Source organism: Prionailurus viverrinus, chromosome E1 (assembly GCF_022837055.1).
Source record: "Prionailurus viverrinus isolate Anna chromosome E1, UM_Priviv_1.0, whole genome shotgun sequence".
Classification (NCBI taxonomy): Eukaryota; Metazoa; Chordata; class Mammalia; order Carnivora; family Felidae; genus Prionailurus; species Prionailurus viverrinus.
In genome coordinates, this window is record NC_062574.1 from 34,283,849 (window position 1) to 34,301,968 (window position 18,120).

At 38.5% G+C, this 18,120-nt stretch overlaps 1 protein-coding gene across 16 annotated transcripts in view; it reads left to right on the plus strand.

Moving 5' to 3' along the window:
* MBTD1 (mbt domain containing 1) overlaps window positions 1-17,623 on the plus strand; it is a 72,029-nt gene extending 54,406 nt beyond the window's left edge. For 13 of the 16 annotated variants that reach the window (XM_047833970.1, XM_047833971.1, XM_047833972.1 and 10 more), the window contains 6 exons: window positions 2,940-3,087; window positions 3,961-4,043; window positions 4,430-4,664; window positions 5,200-5,277; window positions 9,373-9,549; window positions 14,389-17,623. In XM_047833970.1, coding sequence (XP_047689926.1) covers window positions 2,940-3,087; window positions 3,961-4,043; window positions 4,430-4,664; window positions 5,200-5,277; window positions 9,373-9,549; window positions 14,389-14,507 — 840 coding nt within the window. In that variant the 3' untranslated portion in view covers window positions 14,508-17,623. Of the gene's footprint in view, window positions 1-2,939; window positions 3,088-3,960; window positions 4,044-4,429; window positions 4,789-5,199; window positions 5,278-9,372; window positions 9,550-14,388 lie in introns of all 16 variants that reach the window. The other 3 variants (XM_047833973.1, XM_047833974.1, XR_007147065.1) reach the window with 2 other exon arrangements.
* The last annotated feature ends 497 nt before the right edge of the window (window positions 17,624-18,120 follow it).

The following is an 18,120-nucleotide window of genomic DNA, read 5'->3' on the forward strand; positions in this document are numbered from 1 at the left end:
ACCCCACCCTGTTCCGATTTCATCAGTCTGGTGGGGGGCCCTTGCATTGGCATTTTTTAAAAGTCCCCAGGTAATTCTCCAGTTCCGCCATGGTTAAGAACCACTGATCCAGAGTCTACCTATATAAGGGTGGAGCTTAAATTGTGATTTGCATTTCAGCACAGTTTAAAGCCTTGAGCCAAAAGAATTAAAACCAGTTATGGTTGCTGCCATTGTCCCAGGCACTTGAGCTCAAGGTCACACAGCTAGACAAAACCGGCTCCAAGTTTTTGTTCTTCCTCTTCACCTGACCCAGTGATCAGAGTCACCTGGTATGATTTCAAACATAGATTTCCAAGACCTACTCCAGACCTACTCGATCGGAATCACAAGAAGTATTACACAGGATAATGTATTTGTTTTAAAAATGATAAAGTTGTCTAAGTGATTCTGACAGTCAGGTTTGGGAACCAGTCCATTATGCCATGCTCTGTTCCATGAAATGAGAATGAAGCGTCCAGGGAGTAGAGCATCAGACTTCGTTCAGGAATTACTTAGTTCATGCTTGCCACACTAGGTTTGGTTTGGACTCTAAATAAAAAGCTTACAGTCTTGTAGAACAAGGTAAGATGCATAAAAATAAGTTTGATACAGGATTGACTATGACTTAAATGTACACACTACTGTTGGGATTCACATAAAAGGGCACATTGTCTCAGAGGAATCAGGGAAAGCTCTATAGAAAGGAGGCTATTTGAAAACTTCACCTTGTAGGTTGGGAAAAACAGCCCAGCAGAGATGCAGGGAGGAAACTGTTGTGGAAAGAGAATATGCACAAAAGCATCGAGATAGGAAAGCACAGGCCAGGTTTAGGAAGAGACTGAGTTGTTCATACAGTATACATCAAACAAGTCATACTGAGTATGGTGGTCAAGGCTTTTCTTTCATCAGGAACAGAGACCCATGCAAGTTAGCTCTAAGAAAGTTACCCTAAGGACATGGCAGTCTCACAGACAGACATGCAAGGACACAGGGACAAGAACTGGAAAGCTGTAAACCTAGTGTTATTCTCCCCAACTCTCGGGGCCTCTTTGTCCCATCTCTTCCCTGCTCTGAGTCTCTGCCATTTTCATTCACTCTTGTGATTGGTGTTCCTCTCACTCCGTCTCCCTGTGTGGCTGCTAGCTCCATCCTGTATCACAGCCTTTCAGGTCCAGTTCTGACCCATGACTTGACAATAGCCTCTGTGTCTGTTAATGGTAATTACTGAGAGAGATTCTAGCTGAGCCCAGCCTTTGGCTTCGTCCCCTAAAGGTTAGATACTAGCCCCCAGCCCAGTCAGCTGTATTTGGAAAAAGAATCTGTGCTGAACGGAGGTAGCTGTTGCCAAAGGTATAGGCAAAGCTGTTAAGCTGGAAGAGGAAGTTATTATACACATCCGCTATAGTAGAAACCACTAGAAAAAAGGCACTTGGGGGCAGAGACTAAAAGATGATTTAGAACCAGGCATGCAGGCTTTGAATACTCGGTCGGGCCATCTGAGCTTTCTCTGGTGAACAGGTGAGTTGGAGAAGCTTTCTGGCGTGAATAGAGGTCATAACACAGGAAAGTTAAACTGTGTAAGAGGAGAAATGTCCGAAAAGGAAGCCTGAAAGCAGTGATCTCAAACAGTGCAGTGGAGACAGAATTCATGGCACAGAGAGAGGAACTAACATTAAGGGGAGTTGTGGGGTCTGGTGCTTGCTTACCTCTGAAGGTGACTTTGACAGCCTGCATGGACTCTGAGAGGGCGTGTGCAGCACTCAGGGAAAAGGCAGGACTGAGACCCTGCGAGGGAGACAAACTCCTGACTTCAATGGAGGAATTGTGAGTGTAGAGGTCAGTTATTGAAGCACTGGGTGTGGGTGATATCAGCAAAACAGAGAGAAAAGGGCTAATATCAGAAATGTAAGGATTGGATGTGAAAGGACACTACCAAAAGAAGCATCACCAATCAGAAGAGGTGAGAGGGTCGGGCAGTAGACTGTAATGTAATGAGAGTCTGGGAAAAAACGTCACAGAAAGTTGAGAATAGTCAGTGGATATCAGATATTTCAGGGAGGCTGAGGTTTGAGGAGGATAAGTGTTGGGAGAAAGGCTCTGGACTTGACAAACTAGGTCACTAGTGAAATTTGGCATTTTAGCAGGATCAGGACAGAAATCAGACTGCAAAGAGTTACATAGTATAAACCTTGAAGTGGGTCTCTGGGTGAAGTATATAGGAGTTCACTGTGCTATTTTTGTACCTTTTCTGTAAGTGTGAACTGTTTCAAAATTAAATATTTTTCAATACTTTTAATGTAATGAAAATTGGGAGATGTTAGATTATACAAGATAGTGTTTTTGGAGCCAGGTACCAGTGGTAATAGTACAAGATGGAAAAGTTATTTTGTGGGGTGGGGTACTATCTCTTAATATAGTCAGGGGTGCCAAAGAAGGAATACGGGGACCGTTGCACGGGGTGGCCTTCGTTTCTGTCATACGGGAGCGTGGGTATCTGTAGCATAGGAGAGGGAAAGTGAAAGCTTGACGAAGGTGGAAAAGGTTTGGAAAAACTCCTCTGCGAAATCAGAAGGAAAGGAGTAGAGTTACCGAGTAGGACACAGAGCCGCGCTGAGACTAGACGGTTAAATCGGAGAGGAGCACTCAGCCCTGTTTCATGGGCCACAGCAGCCAGCACCTCAGCCATCCGCAAAGGCACCACTTTCCCTACACCTCTGAGGTCACTCTGTGTAACCCTGCTTTTGTTGCTGGTGCACACTGCAGTCCACATAGGTTCTTACCGTTCGAGTTGCCAGCGTAATTCAGTGAGGAGACGGTTATGTGGTAGATTTTCATTTCTTGTAGAATGTCACTTAAAGGATCGCTTTTACAATAGTGGTGTCTAATTTCAAATACTTGAAATTCTCTTAATTTGAAAGGTGCTGGCTGACGGATTCCTGATGATTGGGATCGATGGCTCAGAAGCAGCAGATGGATCTGACTGGTTCTGTTATCACGCAACCTCCCCTTCTATTTTCCCTGTTGGTTTCTGTGAAATTAACATGATTGAACTTACTCCACCTAGAGGTATTTCATCCTAATGTGAACGCTGGGTCTTTATCCTTGCCTTCTTTTTACGTGGTATCTATTTACATCATTTAACACAGCCCTGGGTTTTTTTGTTTTTTTTTTGCTGTGTGGACATATTACATGTGTTCCTATATGCAAACATACATACACATAACAAGAGCTGTGGGGTGCTTTACACACATAAAGCACTATATTCTAGCTACCTTTGATAAATTATATTAGTATAGAATTTTTCCTGCGTATCTGTACATTTTGTAATATGAATTGGTATTCTCGAGCCCTGTGGAGATGGTGATGTAGGTTATGGCATACATAAACGTTTTTTAAAAATAGATACAGGCTAAAGCCTTTGAGGGAAAGCAAGTTTCCATCTTTAGAATACCATGTGGCTTTTTTTTTTTTTTTAAAGGCATACCCTTAAATAGCTCTCAAGTCTTAACTAGTGACTTTCCTAATTTCAGTATCTGAGCGTTGGGTTTTTCTCTTCAGAAAAGAAGGGGGGAAAACTAAAAACAGAGGCCTATAAAATAGCTTTTGCCCAGCAGAAAAATATCACTGTGACATATGAAATGCTAGACTATCCTAAGCGTAGGATTACAAAAGCAAAAGTTTATAATTCTTCTGGTAGACAGGAGAGAGACACTCTTGCATTGGGTAAGTAGGTGCACCTGTGTCTGTCTAGAAAAAGAAGAAATCCTTATAACATGGAGGAATTATTGCATTAAATAATGTGAGTGCAAGAGTTAAAGTTTATTATATAATCTAAAATCCCGAGATTTTAGTGCATACTGAGTTAACCTTTTATATCTACGTTTTAATATGATGGTAATTTTAAATGAACTGCCAGTTAAATCAGGTGTGTTTTTTCAGGTTACACAAAACTTCCTTTTAAATGGTTTGACTACCTCAGGGAAACTGGCTCCATTGCAGCACCAGTAAAACTATTTAATAAGGTAAATTTAAATAATGGCATAATTATGTGGAATTTTTTTGATGCCTCACGAATGCAGATCATTGTTGGTCAAAATGTGTTTGCTTTATATTAGAACTTCTTAATGGAGATTAGTATAAACAGAACAATATATTTTCTTTACCTAGGAAATGAAGCTTGTTTTCAAACTTTGCTTCATTTTTAATCTGAGTAAAACAGAAATTAATACATTTCCTGACTAGTTCTGAAATGCTTCACCTTCACGTGCTTTAATAATTAGAGAAGAATTTGCGAATTTTTTTGGTTTAAATTAGGTTATTTGGATCCGTTGCTGCTTTTGTTTCTTAGTGATGGTGGACTCGGCATACTTCTTCTCACCAGTGTTCCTGTTGTGCTTCTCCATGTCAGGATGTCCCAAATCACGGATTTCGTGTAGGAATGAAATTAGAAGCAGTAGATCTCATGGAGCCACGGTTAATATGTGTAGCCACAGTCACTCGAATTATTCATCGTCTCTTGAGGATACATTTTGATGGATGGGAAGAAGAGTATGATCAGTGGGTAGACTGTGAGTCCCCTGACCTCTATCCTGTAGGGTGGTGTCAATTAACTGGATATCAGCTACAGCCTCCAGCATCACAGTGTAAGTTGGTATACAGAAAAGGTGTCCTTTTGTAAAAATCAGCAATTCTCCAGAGGACTATTTCACATAAATCATCTTGTGAGCTCACAGGACAAGAATATTCCTTTATCTGATTGGTTGCCAGGTAAGATCTTAAGATTCACCAACAATATCCCAGAATCAGACCATGAGTACCATGGCAGTGTGAACTCAGTAGTCGGTTACATGATGACTGTAGAGACACGACAGTAAGAGCACCCACCAAATTAGACTTGTCTTAATGCGTTTGAAAGTATAAGCTAAAATTTATTGGTATACATATATGTGTGTATGTATGTGTATATATATATATATATATATATATAATAAATGTTTATTGATTAAGTAGTGGCATCTGTGGTATCATGGGTTTTACAGGAACAAGCACCCTTATTTTCAAAGCATCATGTACTTTTATAAGTATAATGGCCTTGGTAAAGATAATCTATCTAAGTTGTATCTAGAGTTGTATGCTTGCAGTGCTTATCTGGTACCAATTTTCCCTTTTATTTTTCAGCATCAAGAGAAAGCCAATCAGGTTCATCAAAACAGAAGAAAAAGGCTAAGTCCCAGCAATACAAAGGACATAAGAAAAGTGGGTCACCACATGGTGTTTATATACATTTTCTAAGTTATTAACCAGTTGGGGTCATGGTTTTCTTGCACAGAAACGAATATACCATACGAGAGCCGATGACTGTGCATTATATAAATTATGCTTAAAGGTGCAGTATGCCATAAAAGGCAAACCTTTTCAGTAATGAGAAACACTTATATTTTAGTTGACAGGAAACGTGATTACCATCATATTTTAAAACCTATATGGTAAAGAAGAGAATACAAGTAGTTCTTGAAATAATATGCAAACCTACTGAAAATTAATTCTTTTTTTTAAACTTTAAAAAAATAAATGCTTGATACTTACAAGAGACTTGGAGCCTAGGAAACCCATCCTTCATAAACCAAAACAATCTTTCTAGAATGAGACTTACACAAAACTCAAGTTGATGGCTAACAAAGTCAGGCTTAAGAATATTTTTTTAAAGTGTGTTTTCTATATTATGTTTTACCTTACAGTGAATGATTATGGCCATTAATAGCCAAAATAACATAATAAAATATATTGATAACTCTATTCATATGAGTTGATAACTCTATTGATAACTCTGATACTGATATTGATAACTCTATTGATAACACTGATAACTCTAATCATATCTAAAGATATGATTCTTTTCAAAGTCCCCCCACCATAGGAAACCACAAGTTTTTCTCTTCACGAAACTTGTCATGGAATATTTCGTTCTGAGATCAGATTATTTTTATGTAAGGATATTTTTAAAAGTAAAAAGTATGTTTGAGGATTAAAACTAAAACAGATTTTTCAAGCTGACTTGCCATATGTTCAAATAAGTGTTAATCTGTCTCATTAACAACCAAGAGACTGAAGCAGCATGAAGAACCAAATATACCCTTACTTTCTGATTATCGTCATTTATGTATAATTTCTTTCTCACTGGGGACTACAAACTTTCCCCACCCACTGCCATGGCGCTCTCATGTCCTCCCGGCATGGAACCCAAGTCAGATTCAACAGGGATAACCTCCAGGCCTTTCTCTCACGCTCTCTTTTATATTAGAGGTATAGGTTTCCCATTTGCCCAGAGTTATTTTGCCCACTAGCTGCTTGCCATGTTTGATATTCACCTAAAAGAACTTTAGAGAGCATTGCCAGACAGGCAGATGGAAGCGATCCCCAACATATCTGGAAATGATGAGGAAGAATTCACAAGGCAGCTTTGTCAGTGGACTAACCATAGCACATGTGATCCCTAAGCTTTCTGTGAGATTAGATAGCACAGCCTGCTTTGGCCTGTCTTCTCACTTTCTATTGGACAAGACTGAGAGAGATTTCAGAATTTTTTTCCCAAGGTGTTACAAACATTTATTACTCCGTGGCTATGTGACATACAATTTTTAGGACTAATTTCTGAGCACTGGGTACACAATTCACACACCTCCCTCACTGTGACTCTTGCGGGTTTGTTTCCAGCTTACGGGGTTTAATTATTTTGGATTAATGGGCCATGGGAAGAAGTAAGAAACTAATGAAGTGATATCAGTATGCCAGTTTATAGTGACATTTAATAGTACCGCATTTCTGGGTTAGCTGGAAAAAGGAATTCAGCTTTAAATGTATAACATGTTCTTTAACTGTAACATTGCAAGAGCTCTCGATATTGAGAGCAATATTGAATGCAAAGGCATCATCTTTGATGCCTTTAACTTGTCCTTTGGACATATGAAGGAAAAGGACTATAAAGCCACAGTCCCTTATTAGAAACCTTTGGGACCAGATGTGTTTTGGAATTCAGAATTTTTCAGATTTTAGAAAAGAAGTGTAGTACGTAGCATATATTATGTAACACTGCTTACAGACTCTGGCACATTTTCTGAGACAAAATATATGTAAATGTTTACATTAAGTGGGCCAAATAAAGATTATAAATAGTATCACCAAGTGAGATCTGGTTTTGTTGCCAAAGTTTTACAGAAAAACTGTGGATTTTGGAATTGAGGATAAGGAATATAGTGCCATGTGAATGAAGAAGAAGCAGTCTTCATTGTGAGGGTACTCTCTGTTCCTTTTATTATTTTACAATGCTCACCAGATAGTTGATTAGAAATTTTTCCCATAAAACTTTACTTGCCCCAATAAGAAAGATTTTGGGGTCCATGAACCTAATTTGTCCATTGCATATGCAGTGTCAACAGCAGATTGGCCACAAACCCTATTGTTTTTAAATTTGCCTACAGATTCTTTATGGCTCTGTGGTTTCATCTTCTAGCTCTTTGGTCTTTTTGTCCTGAAAATCCTCCATCAGTGTGTTCTTTGATAGTGTTGTGTTTTTGTTTGGTTGGTCTTTTTTTTTTTTTTTTTTTAAACAGAAATAGATGGTTGGCTTCATTGTTCTAGCTTGTTTTGTAATGATCTGTGTTCATTCTATAGAGGGACAACTTCTAGTGCTTTTAGAAAATAGGGTCATGTTCTGCCAAGAGGATCATATAGATCGTCGTATGCATGTGATCTGTCCAATCTGAAAAGCCTTAATTTTTTCAAGGTTTAGTAATTCTAGAGCAGGAAACCCAGCACTAATTTCTGAACCATCTTCAGGGGCTGTCATAGGTAGGAGAGAGTTGGAGAACCTCCTTGCGTTTTAACTTGCGAGTGTGTGGGACATGAGGAAAAGTCTAAACGATTGCTGCACGTGATTTTGGTTTGGCAGCTGCAAGTTGAATGTGTACTTGCGATTACTTCTAGCTTAGTTATCAGACCATTTTACATAGGAGGTACGGTGTAACTTAGATTTATCTTGTAGCCCTGATTTCATGAAGCCTAAGTTCTGATTGCTCTTGCCTGAGTCATTTGTATACTCTGGAAGAAAACAGGTATAATTTCTAGTTCCAGAGATATGTAAGTATCCTTTAGCTTTCAACCTGACTAATGGAATATGTTGGTGGTTCACTATTTGCAAAGTTTAGTGTACTTTTTTTGCTGGTGAAAGCATTGTATAAGTCTTCGAAGGCTTATGTTTGCTTAGGAAACTATAATCAAAAGGGCGTTTCAGAAGATATTAGATTGCTTAAGTACTTGCGGGCAACAAGCTTTATGTTTTAGAAATGGTTTTCAGTGTAAGAATTACAAGTGTTATCTAAAAGACTAGACTATAAACCAGAAGGTAGGGGAGCACATTTCATATCGGTATAATCCTGCCACCTGGATACATTTATTCAACTGATTCTCCCTGAAAGCCAGTGTTTGGCCTTGTCTGGGCAGTGGAATGCTACCCTGCAGTCGGGTTTTAAAACCTTCTTTCTCTCCTGTTGGATTGTCAACCCCCTCAAGCTAAAATTTTCTTGAAGGAAGTTAGCCAGCTATTCTCCACACAAAATGCTCTCTGTAGTTCATTTTGTTTTATTTTATATGTTTTTAAGTATTTTGTTTTTAAGTAATCTCTACACCCAACATGGGGCTCACACTCATGACCCTGAGATCAAGAGTCAGCATGCTTCATTGACAGCAGCCAGGCACCGTGCTTTGTTTTTTTTTTAATTGATTTAAGAATCAGGAACCAGAGGAGCACCTGGGTGTGTCAGTGGGTGAAGCGTCTGACTTCGGCTGGGTCATGATCTCATGGTTCATGGGTTTGATCCCTGCCTCAGGCTCTATGCTGATAGCTCTGAGCCTGCTTTGGATTCTCTGTCTCCTTCTCTCTCTCCCCCACCCCCCTCTCTCTGTCTCTCTCTCTGCCCCTCCCCCACTTGCACTTATGTTCTCTCTCAAAAATAAACAAACATTTAAAAAAAAAAAAATATATATATATATATATATATATATAATGTATTTATGTATTAGCGTGTGTGTATATCCTTTTTTTTGTTTAAGAGAGTCAGGAACCAGGATTACCAGGCTCTCAGAAACCAGAAATAACCTCCCCCCCCCCATTCACCCCCAACATACACACCCACTTGTACACACACTCACACTCCTTGTTTTCAGAAACACAGACCTTGCATAGTTGGTTCTCTTTTCAGAGTATCCTATGCAACATAATCTTTCCTAGTTATATTGCACTTTTCTTACCACGCATGTAAGTAAAAGCTTACTTTAGTCTGACTTGATATTTAGAGAGGAAGATGCCAGTTGGGAAGAAGCCTGTCAGTTTGTCGAGCCTGCCCATGACAGGTGGGGTGCGGAGGAGCTTCTCTGGTGACGAAGAGTTGACTCCTCCTCCAGCACAGACAGCCCCGGAGGCCTTCCCACCTCCCAGCACTAGCCGAGAGTTCATTCCCAGCCTCAAAACAGGTAATAGTCCTGTCAGCACCTCAGGTACTACAGGGGGTGAAAGTCTGGGCAGGGCGGTGGGAGACAAAAGCATGGTCTGGCGTGACAGATGCTGGCTCATTAAATTTTTATTTTTCTTTCAACTAAAAACTTCATCTTCACTAGTCCTTGGTAGTCACTTCACTAAGTTAAGTCATCAGGGAGGGGTTTTTATTTTATTATAAACCACTTCTGAGCTTCAGATTAGGAGAAAGCTCATCATTTCAGTTGGTGGAATTGAGAGGCAGCATGTCCTGGTTCGTGGTTTCATTAAACCATTAAAAATGGCTGAACATTTTCCATTGCAGAATTCCATGTAGCTTGACCAGGGGAGAAGCACACCGTTAGGGATCAGTCTGATTAATCAGAGCCAAATAGGAGGCTTTGCATTCCCATGGAATTTTGGTTCTGGTGGTAACATTTACCACAATCTTAGTTGAATAACATGGACTTGGAAATACAGTCTTGTGTAATTTTGGTGTTGAATTTGAGTAAAATTTAATTCCCATTATTTCACGCTTATGTACTTACAGTGATTAAATAAGTGACATTTAATTTGAATTTAATTGGTTTGGCGAAGCTACTAGCTTGTAAGGAATGCAAAATATTTTGCCCTTTGTAATTGCTAAGAACAAACATAGCACCATAAAATACTAGAAAGGTTTCACTTGCGTGTGATGAACCTCAGACAGAAGTGCGGAGGAGAGGACTTAGAAGCCAGAGTTGTCTTAGCCTTGGCATCTGTTCTGCCATATCCTAATTATTGCTTTTAAACTCCCTTGTTGTATTTAATCCGTATTCTTTAAAATGCCTTTTGTATGTTGAAAACCCTGATGGGTGTTAATACCTAGCTGTGTTTTCTTCTTCTTCCTCCTCTGTTCGTAATATCTTTATACCTGAAGTTTTGGGGGACTTGGGGGTTTTGGGAGGTGGGGGACAGGAGTGCCATTTTTAAGATACGTTCTTTAGCTTTAGTCTCCTTATCAGGGTATTAGGTCATCATCATTCTTCCTACTCTGTCTTCCTGAAGATCACTCTAATAATATCCTTTATTTCTAGAAGAAATTACTCTCTTTTTTATAAAAAGTAGATGAGGACTGCAAATACGAGTTTATCTGCTCTTTAATGGAAAAACATTTAAAGTCTATCTAAAGAGCATTTCAGTTTCTTTTCTTGTTTGTCTCTTTTGTTTTGACCTTGTTATTTATGAAATCGTCTTTAAGCAATTAACTATAGATATTGTGAGCTCTGAATACGTTTGAATTTTTATTGAGTTTTGTTGGATTTATTGGCGTTTTTATCGGGTTTTAAGAATTAGACCAATTTAGAAGGTGCGTGTCACATTTTGTAAGATGTTACTAATTCATGTATAATAGAACCTAAGTTCTAGGATTGGCAGAACCCAAGAACTTAGAGTACATGCATGGGATGGAAACCACAGGGTCTCCTAAGTGACTTCCTTCTTCCACCGGTGTCTGTAGTGTCTTCTGAGCTGGGGGCACATCCTGTGGGACTTGGTGTGATTTTACTCTGGTGAAACTGTGTGGTACTACATTGCTATCTGACCTACCTGGAAGCTACAGTTTGATTAGCTACTCAGAGTTTATTACTTCTGGACTTCCAGCTAGGAAAATATGATTTCCATTAGTTCATCTCCTGAAATATTAGTGATGAGAGTCAGCAAAGTGACTTCCTTTTAAAAACAGAGCTAGAAAAATGCACTTGCGCCGCATTCAGCCACAGGATCTATTTTATTTCATCCATCATTCATTGAGTATAAGGCCTAGAAAGGAGAAATGATTCATGTGAAGATACCAGACCGGCATTGTTTTAGGTTCCATGAAAACCGTCAGACTGTGCATCAAAGCATTCCACATCTGAGTGAGCCTTTCACCTTTCTCTTGAGTTACTTTTTTTTAAGCACATTATTTCCATATTTTAACATGAGTGGAAGCATACTCCAGAAATTTGTTGTTTATAGTAAATGCAGATAGTTTCAGGATGTGCTTTAGAATCTCGACTTACCTTTGTCCCATTTCAAAAAAACAAACATCCATTTGAATGGAACGTTTGGTCTGAAGCACAGGAACTCTTTTCTCATTCATTTAGCCATCTGATCATCCTAGAACAAGATACTGTTTTAACCAACCTTTTATTGTGGGTACTGCACCTTTAATGAAACATGGTTTGTTGTTTTTGTTTTTTTTTTCTTTTCCATGTATTTATTTTCATGGTATTGTTTAAATGTCCTTAACAATTAATATGTGTTGGTTAGATTTAAAGGTTGACTATTATATTCTTGTTAGTCTCCATAAAAGTATTGTTAATTATATTACGCAAAAGAAGAACTGCACAGTCGTGTTTACTTTGAGTTTCCCAACAGTCTGATTGGTGTTTGTTTTGCTGTTATTATAGGCTTAGTGTATTCGCTTTTCTGTCTTTGGACTATTAAATTTTTTAACACCATTACCAAAACAAATACCAAAGTAAAATGAAGTGAATTGACCTCTCTCAAAAGATTATTCTTTAAATTATTCAGATATCAAATACCACTATTCTTTTAAAGATTTTATTTGTAAGTAATCTCTACACCCAGTGTGGGGCTCAGACTCACCACCCTGAGATCAAGAGTCCATTGCCTTACCAACTGAGCCAGCCAGGCACCGGAAAGACCACTATTTTTTAAACTAATCTTTGTAACTATGATCAGGAAGAAAGTATTTTTCTGCGACTGCACTACTTGACTTTAAAAATATAACCATTTTAATATTGTTCCACATGGTGGTCCTATCTAGTTAGTGATTCAGGTAAACTTAATTGGCTTATTGTTCATCTAAATACTCTCTGAGCCCTAATTCTTCTCATAAATTGACTTGTTCCTTTCTGTATAAGCAGTTCCCAGCTTTACATTCCATATATGTGCACATCGTCTTGTTCCAATTGTAATGAAAAGATCCATAATGGAAAACACAAAACTTGCACCTTTGATTTGAAGACGAGTTATCTCAGAGAGTAACACAGCCAGCATGGGTGGGAGTCACACGTTGCTCAAACGCGATTGTGGCAGGCACCGCGGCCCAGGGAGGCTTGTGCTGGCAGTCAGTTCCCCCAGCCACAGCCCCTGGAAAAGCTGGCTGTCTGTGGCCAAGTGTCCCTACTTTCCAGGGTCTTAACGGGAAATCTCTTGTTTCCAAATATTCAGTCAAATTTAAAAGAACCATGGGAGGAGGGAGTGGGAAGGACACAGTTTGTGACCTCTGATTTAACACATCCTTGTGCTGAAGAAATTGGAGAAGGAAGTGAGCACCGCTTACCGTGGGATTGGATCCCAGTCAGTGTGTTAGCATACAGGACCACCCATTTCCAGTATTTGGAGCTTGACCAGCCCAATTTTGGTTAAACGGTAACTTCTTTAAGAAACCTGAATACCTTTCTGAGAAGTTGGTGGTTACTAAGACTAGTTTTTAGCACCTAGCTGAGACCATTTTTATTTAAAAAGTAGGGAAGTGATTTTTTGAAGGAGAGTTCTATAGGAAGTAACAGTAGACCATGAACCTCCAGGAAAGGATTCAGAGGAATCTGAAGTTACTGGATAATTGTGTTGAAGGACAGTAACTTAAGAGGGATTTATTTTTTTTAAAAAGGAAAATTTCGGTATTAAATAGCCTAAAGTTTTTGCCCAAGGCCACTGCTGGGCCCAGCAAAGAAAAAAATTTTTTTCTTCGTCTTTGCCCATGCATTAGAAAGAAGCCTTCCTGTCCCTAACGATTCTGACTAGCCATGACTTCAGTGGCTATCAAGAAATCTAAACCCCACTGAAAATACTAGAAACTTAGAAACAGTTGTCCACAGAAATAAAGACTTACTGGAACATGGCCTGTTTATGAATCGAGGACCGTCCAGTCTGTTGGGTTTGTCTTCATTAAAAAGGAAGTCATCAGGGGCACCTGCCTGGCCCAGTCGGTAGAACATGCAACTCAGTCTCAGGGTCATGTGTTCAAGTTCCATGTTAGGCGTGGAGCCTACTTAAAATTTTAAAAAAGGAAGTCCTCAGATCCTCCGATAAGGACTCAGGCAGTACTGCTGTTAGGTGATGCTGTTGCCATCATTAGCCATTTTGCACCAATGATTTTCACATTGCTGATGTCAGTAAAGTTTTATTTTACCTAAAATGATTGTTCAAGTTTTCCAGGATTTTAGTTTTAATATAGGTGTTTATCCAATATCAGATTTATGACTTATTTTTATGAATATGAAAATTATGTATAAACATAACATGTCTATATAGATGATATCCTACTTTATATTATTTATAATACTATTTTACTATTATTATCAAATTTATATCTTTTTTCTACAGGGAGTCTTTTTAATGAAGGTACTCCTTGGAGATGATAAGATTATATTGAAGTCATTTATTAACGTCACTTATTTTAAATATTAGAGTTCAGAATCATGCAAGAAATGCGTCACTGTTGTATAGACATTGACATAAAAGTGAATACTTAGTTATAAGAAAAATTCAAATTATTCTCATCAAATCAGCGATCACTATTAACTTGCCCACTTCATTGAAGAGGTTCATTGTGCAGTGTCTAGATTACGGCATTGTTCCTTTCTGGGACTTTCTTAACTGCCAATATATTTTAAGAATTAAAGTGAATTAAAGGTTCATACTTCTGGGGGTTAATTTTAAGAGTTATGGAAGACATGAAGAAGTCTTATTAACTGTATAAAGCTGGTGGAACCTGAAGACTGAAAGTAATCTGAATTTTCCAGAAAGGCTTAATCACATCCCCCGCATTTATCTCTCTCATGCAGTGACTACATTGCAGCTGAAGGAGGAGTTGATAGATGGAGAGGATTATAATTTCCTCCAAGGAGCGTCCGATCAGGAGAGCAATGGCTCTGCCAGCTTCTACATCAAACAGGAGCCCTGAGGCGGGCTCCGGACCCAGGGGCGGGAGGGAGGGGTTTTACAAAACAGGACTGATTTATAACCAACCAAGCTGTACAGCGGGGCTATTCCACTGGGACATTTTGCTAAACATAGAAAATTTCAGTTCCAGATTTTTCAGGTGGGTGGGGAAACTATTTTAGTCGTGGGGGGAAATTTTTCAATTTATAAAGATGGACAATTTTTGTGTTGTATTTGAAGCTTTTGGAAGAATTTTGTAATATTTTCCAAGTTTGGATTTATGTGCATTGTTAACAACTGAAATTCTAACTTTTTGGTAAGATTAAAGTTTAGGTAGCAGGATTGAAGGAAATGATTTAAAAGAAGGATATAGTTGTAAATGCAAATGAACTGTCATTACAAATGAACCTTTTTGGTACCTGTTGGGAGATTTTGGGATTTTAGAAGTTAGGCCAGTCACATCTCCAGCTTCCTTTGCTGCAGAAATATGCAACTGAACCCCCCTCCCAGGGAGGGTTCATCACCACATAGGATCATGGAAGGGGTAATTAATTCTGCTTGTTGGCATTTTATTGCAGCCCATTTTAAATGTTTGTACAGAAATGTTTTTCATTCTGTGAAAATTTATTTGGAGTTCTATATGAAACTGGAAGAACTCTGGATACTTTTATATGTTCTCTTTTAATTAAAAAAAAAAAAAAGATTAAAATTATCCTAACACTAAAGTGTTAAACTGGAATGGTTGACAAGATATACAGGATCTCAGTCTACCTGTCGAGGGGTTGGGGAAAATGCAATATTGTCCGTAGTTCATTTTATTTTCCTTACTAAAGATACCCCACATGAGGGATTCTGGTCAGGCCTCTACCATTTCCCTCCATCAGTTAGATGATACTTGGTATAACCACACCCCAAAACAGATGTTCTACTGTATTACCAGTGGAATCAAATTCAGAGTTGTTTAAAGCCAAAAATCCGTTTAGATTTCAAAATCATTCCAGCTCTGCTTTTAACTATCCTGGATTTGTTAGAAAACTAATTTGAAAGAGAATTTAATTTTCTTAAAATTCCATATATATAAATATAAATATATATATATATATATAGTATGAATTGTCTTTTAATTGTATTCAAAATTAATTTTAACGATAATAACTGATTTGGACCATTTCAGACATTCCCTATTTTAAAATTCACATGGCTTCCTTTAAAAAAAGGATACAAGGGTAAATTGGTGAAAGGTTTGCTCTCTGCATTTTTCAGACCTTCTGAGTTGTGACTGAATGAGAGAGCTCTAGCGTTTACCAGTGAGGTTCATAAACTAAACTCTCAGGAATTAATTGCATCTGTTCTAGAAGTGCTTCTGGGTCTTAGCCTGGCCTCTTCAGAGTGGTAACATTGGCCATCTCCTCTGGAATATAGGTAGGGCTAATTAGAAATTAATCAAAATGATTAACCTCTAAAGTCCTTCAGCCTATGGAATGCTTTAAAAAAATGGTAATGGAAAGCCCCAGGAGACCATTTTAGGTAAGATTTTTGTTTGAATTTTAAAATGCATAGAACATTAAAAACCAGCAATTTATTTTCTAAAATATTGCTCTACTTTTGGGAATAAATAGCATTGGTAATACGCACAGGTTTACCTCATTCTATGCAAGAGGGGTTAATAACATAAGGTTTTGTAGTTGCTACTGGAAGTAAAATTTGTTACTTTATAGTGTAAGAATGTATGGAATCGCATGTCAACATTTCTTAATACTGACTCTTTAGGGGCATAAATGCAGATCATATCAACGCCAGGTTGATTCTCACGTGTCAAATATATGTGAATTCAGCTGTTAAATTACTGGATATTTATCTTAAACAACCTTACTGAGAGGGACCTACTGTAAATGTGACATCCTCACACTTCCCAAATCTTTAACTTAAAGAATCTTCCCATAAACTTAAAGCCTGGAAGACTTCCAAAGCAGGGCTCACCACGATCTTCGTTCTCAAGCTCTGGTTCCATGACACGTGACGGGGGCACAGGAAGCAGCTGCATGGTGCGCTTTGCCAGTACCTTGGGCTCTGGGGCTCTGCAGGGACCTGAGAAACCCAGGAGGGATTTGATTTGGAGCCTGGTAATGAGTTGTGTACAATGCTCATTTGTAGCCAGGTCCTGTAAGCTTCCAATTATCTAGCAAAACCAGGCTCTGAGTGTTTTCGAATTTCCCACCTGTTCGCCAAGTGTTTCCTGTCTTGACCCCGTGACCAACAGCTAAAGGTTGGCAAGGACTTCCTAGCAGCCTAAACACAATCTGAAGCCCTCCTCATCATTCAGGCTCTAACTCCTGCCGCTGATAAACGGGAAATAAGTCAGTGCAGAGGAGATTGGTGTCTTAGCCATAACTCCAGTCGTACAACCCAATAGCCCCATTCTCTTTTACGGTTCAAAATGTACTGCTGACCTTGGGTTTGCTTTCATTTTTTTCCTGTTAGGATTATTTGGGGATTTTTGGTAGTTTAAACTCTTTTAACCTTTTCCTTGCTGTGTATGAGGAAAGCTAAAGCTGTTATCAACAACTTCTACGGATACTAACACGGGTTTTCAGTGTTTGTTTGTTTTTATTATATTAATTTTGCGTGATGTGAATACCCTCTCCCATCAATATTTGTATTATGGTGCTATATATTTGGTAATGATCCTTTACTATTGGGAAGGGATTTTAAAAATACTGTGATTAAACTGGGTTGCTTCCTTTGATTTTCATATTTTAAATAAAGCCACAGTCATTTATACAAAAGAAAAGCATCTGTCCCTGGGCAAATCTTTTGAGGACAGAGGTCAAAGTAAACTGCATAAGGTTTTTACATCATTTCTGTATGTATTTGATATATAGATCAATATCTGTACAAATTTAATCTTTTATTTTCTTGGTAACTTGTGATCATTGAGAAAGTGTTTGAGACTTTCTCAGGAAGTGTATATAATGGCGTGAAAAATTCCTTCAGAGAAACTTATGTTCCTTTCATTTTTACCAAACTGCAAATTTTCAGCATGGATGTGAAAAGCATTAAAATTATAACTTTGTGTACAAGATGAAAATAATTCACTAAATTTGCCCTTTTTTACACAAAATAAAATGTTAAAGTTGAGTTGTATCGGAGCGGTTCTTTAATACGCTTTAGTCTTTGAAGGGTGTCATTTTTTATTCAAAGTACTGAGTGCCTTCTGTAAGCAATCACTGGTCTCTGAGAGAGGTCAGTTCCTTCCTCCCAGAACCTGTGCCCCTATGTGGGAAAGCAAGCACATGAGTGAGGAAGAATCTGCTGGTAGCTGACAAGGGAGGAACAGAATATGGATGGATATGTGGATGTGGCTGCATTTGAGCCAGGATTTCATAGAAAGGTAAATGGCAAAAGCACAGCATGGGCAGAGGGGAGTGCGACCACCGGCAGGGAGGTTTTGTCAATTTCGAACATGCTGTTTCAGCCTTGGCATGCTTGCTAGAGGACTTTTTTTTTTTCTTTCATTTTTTATTATTTTTTAGTCTTACATTTATTTATTTTTGAGAGACAGAATGAGACAGAGTGTGAGTGGGGGAGGGGCAGAGAGAGAGGGAGACACAGAATCTGAACCAGGTTCCAGGCTC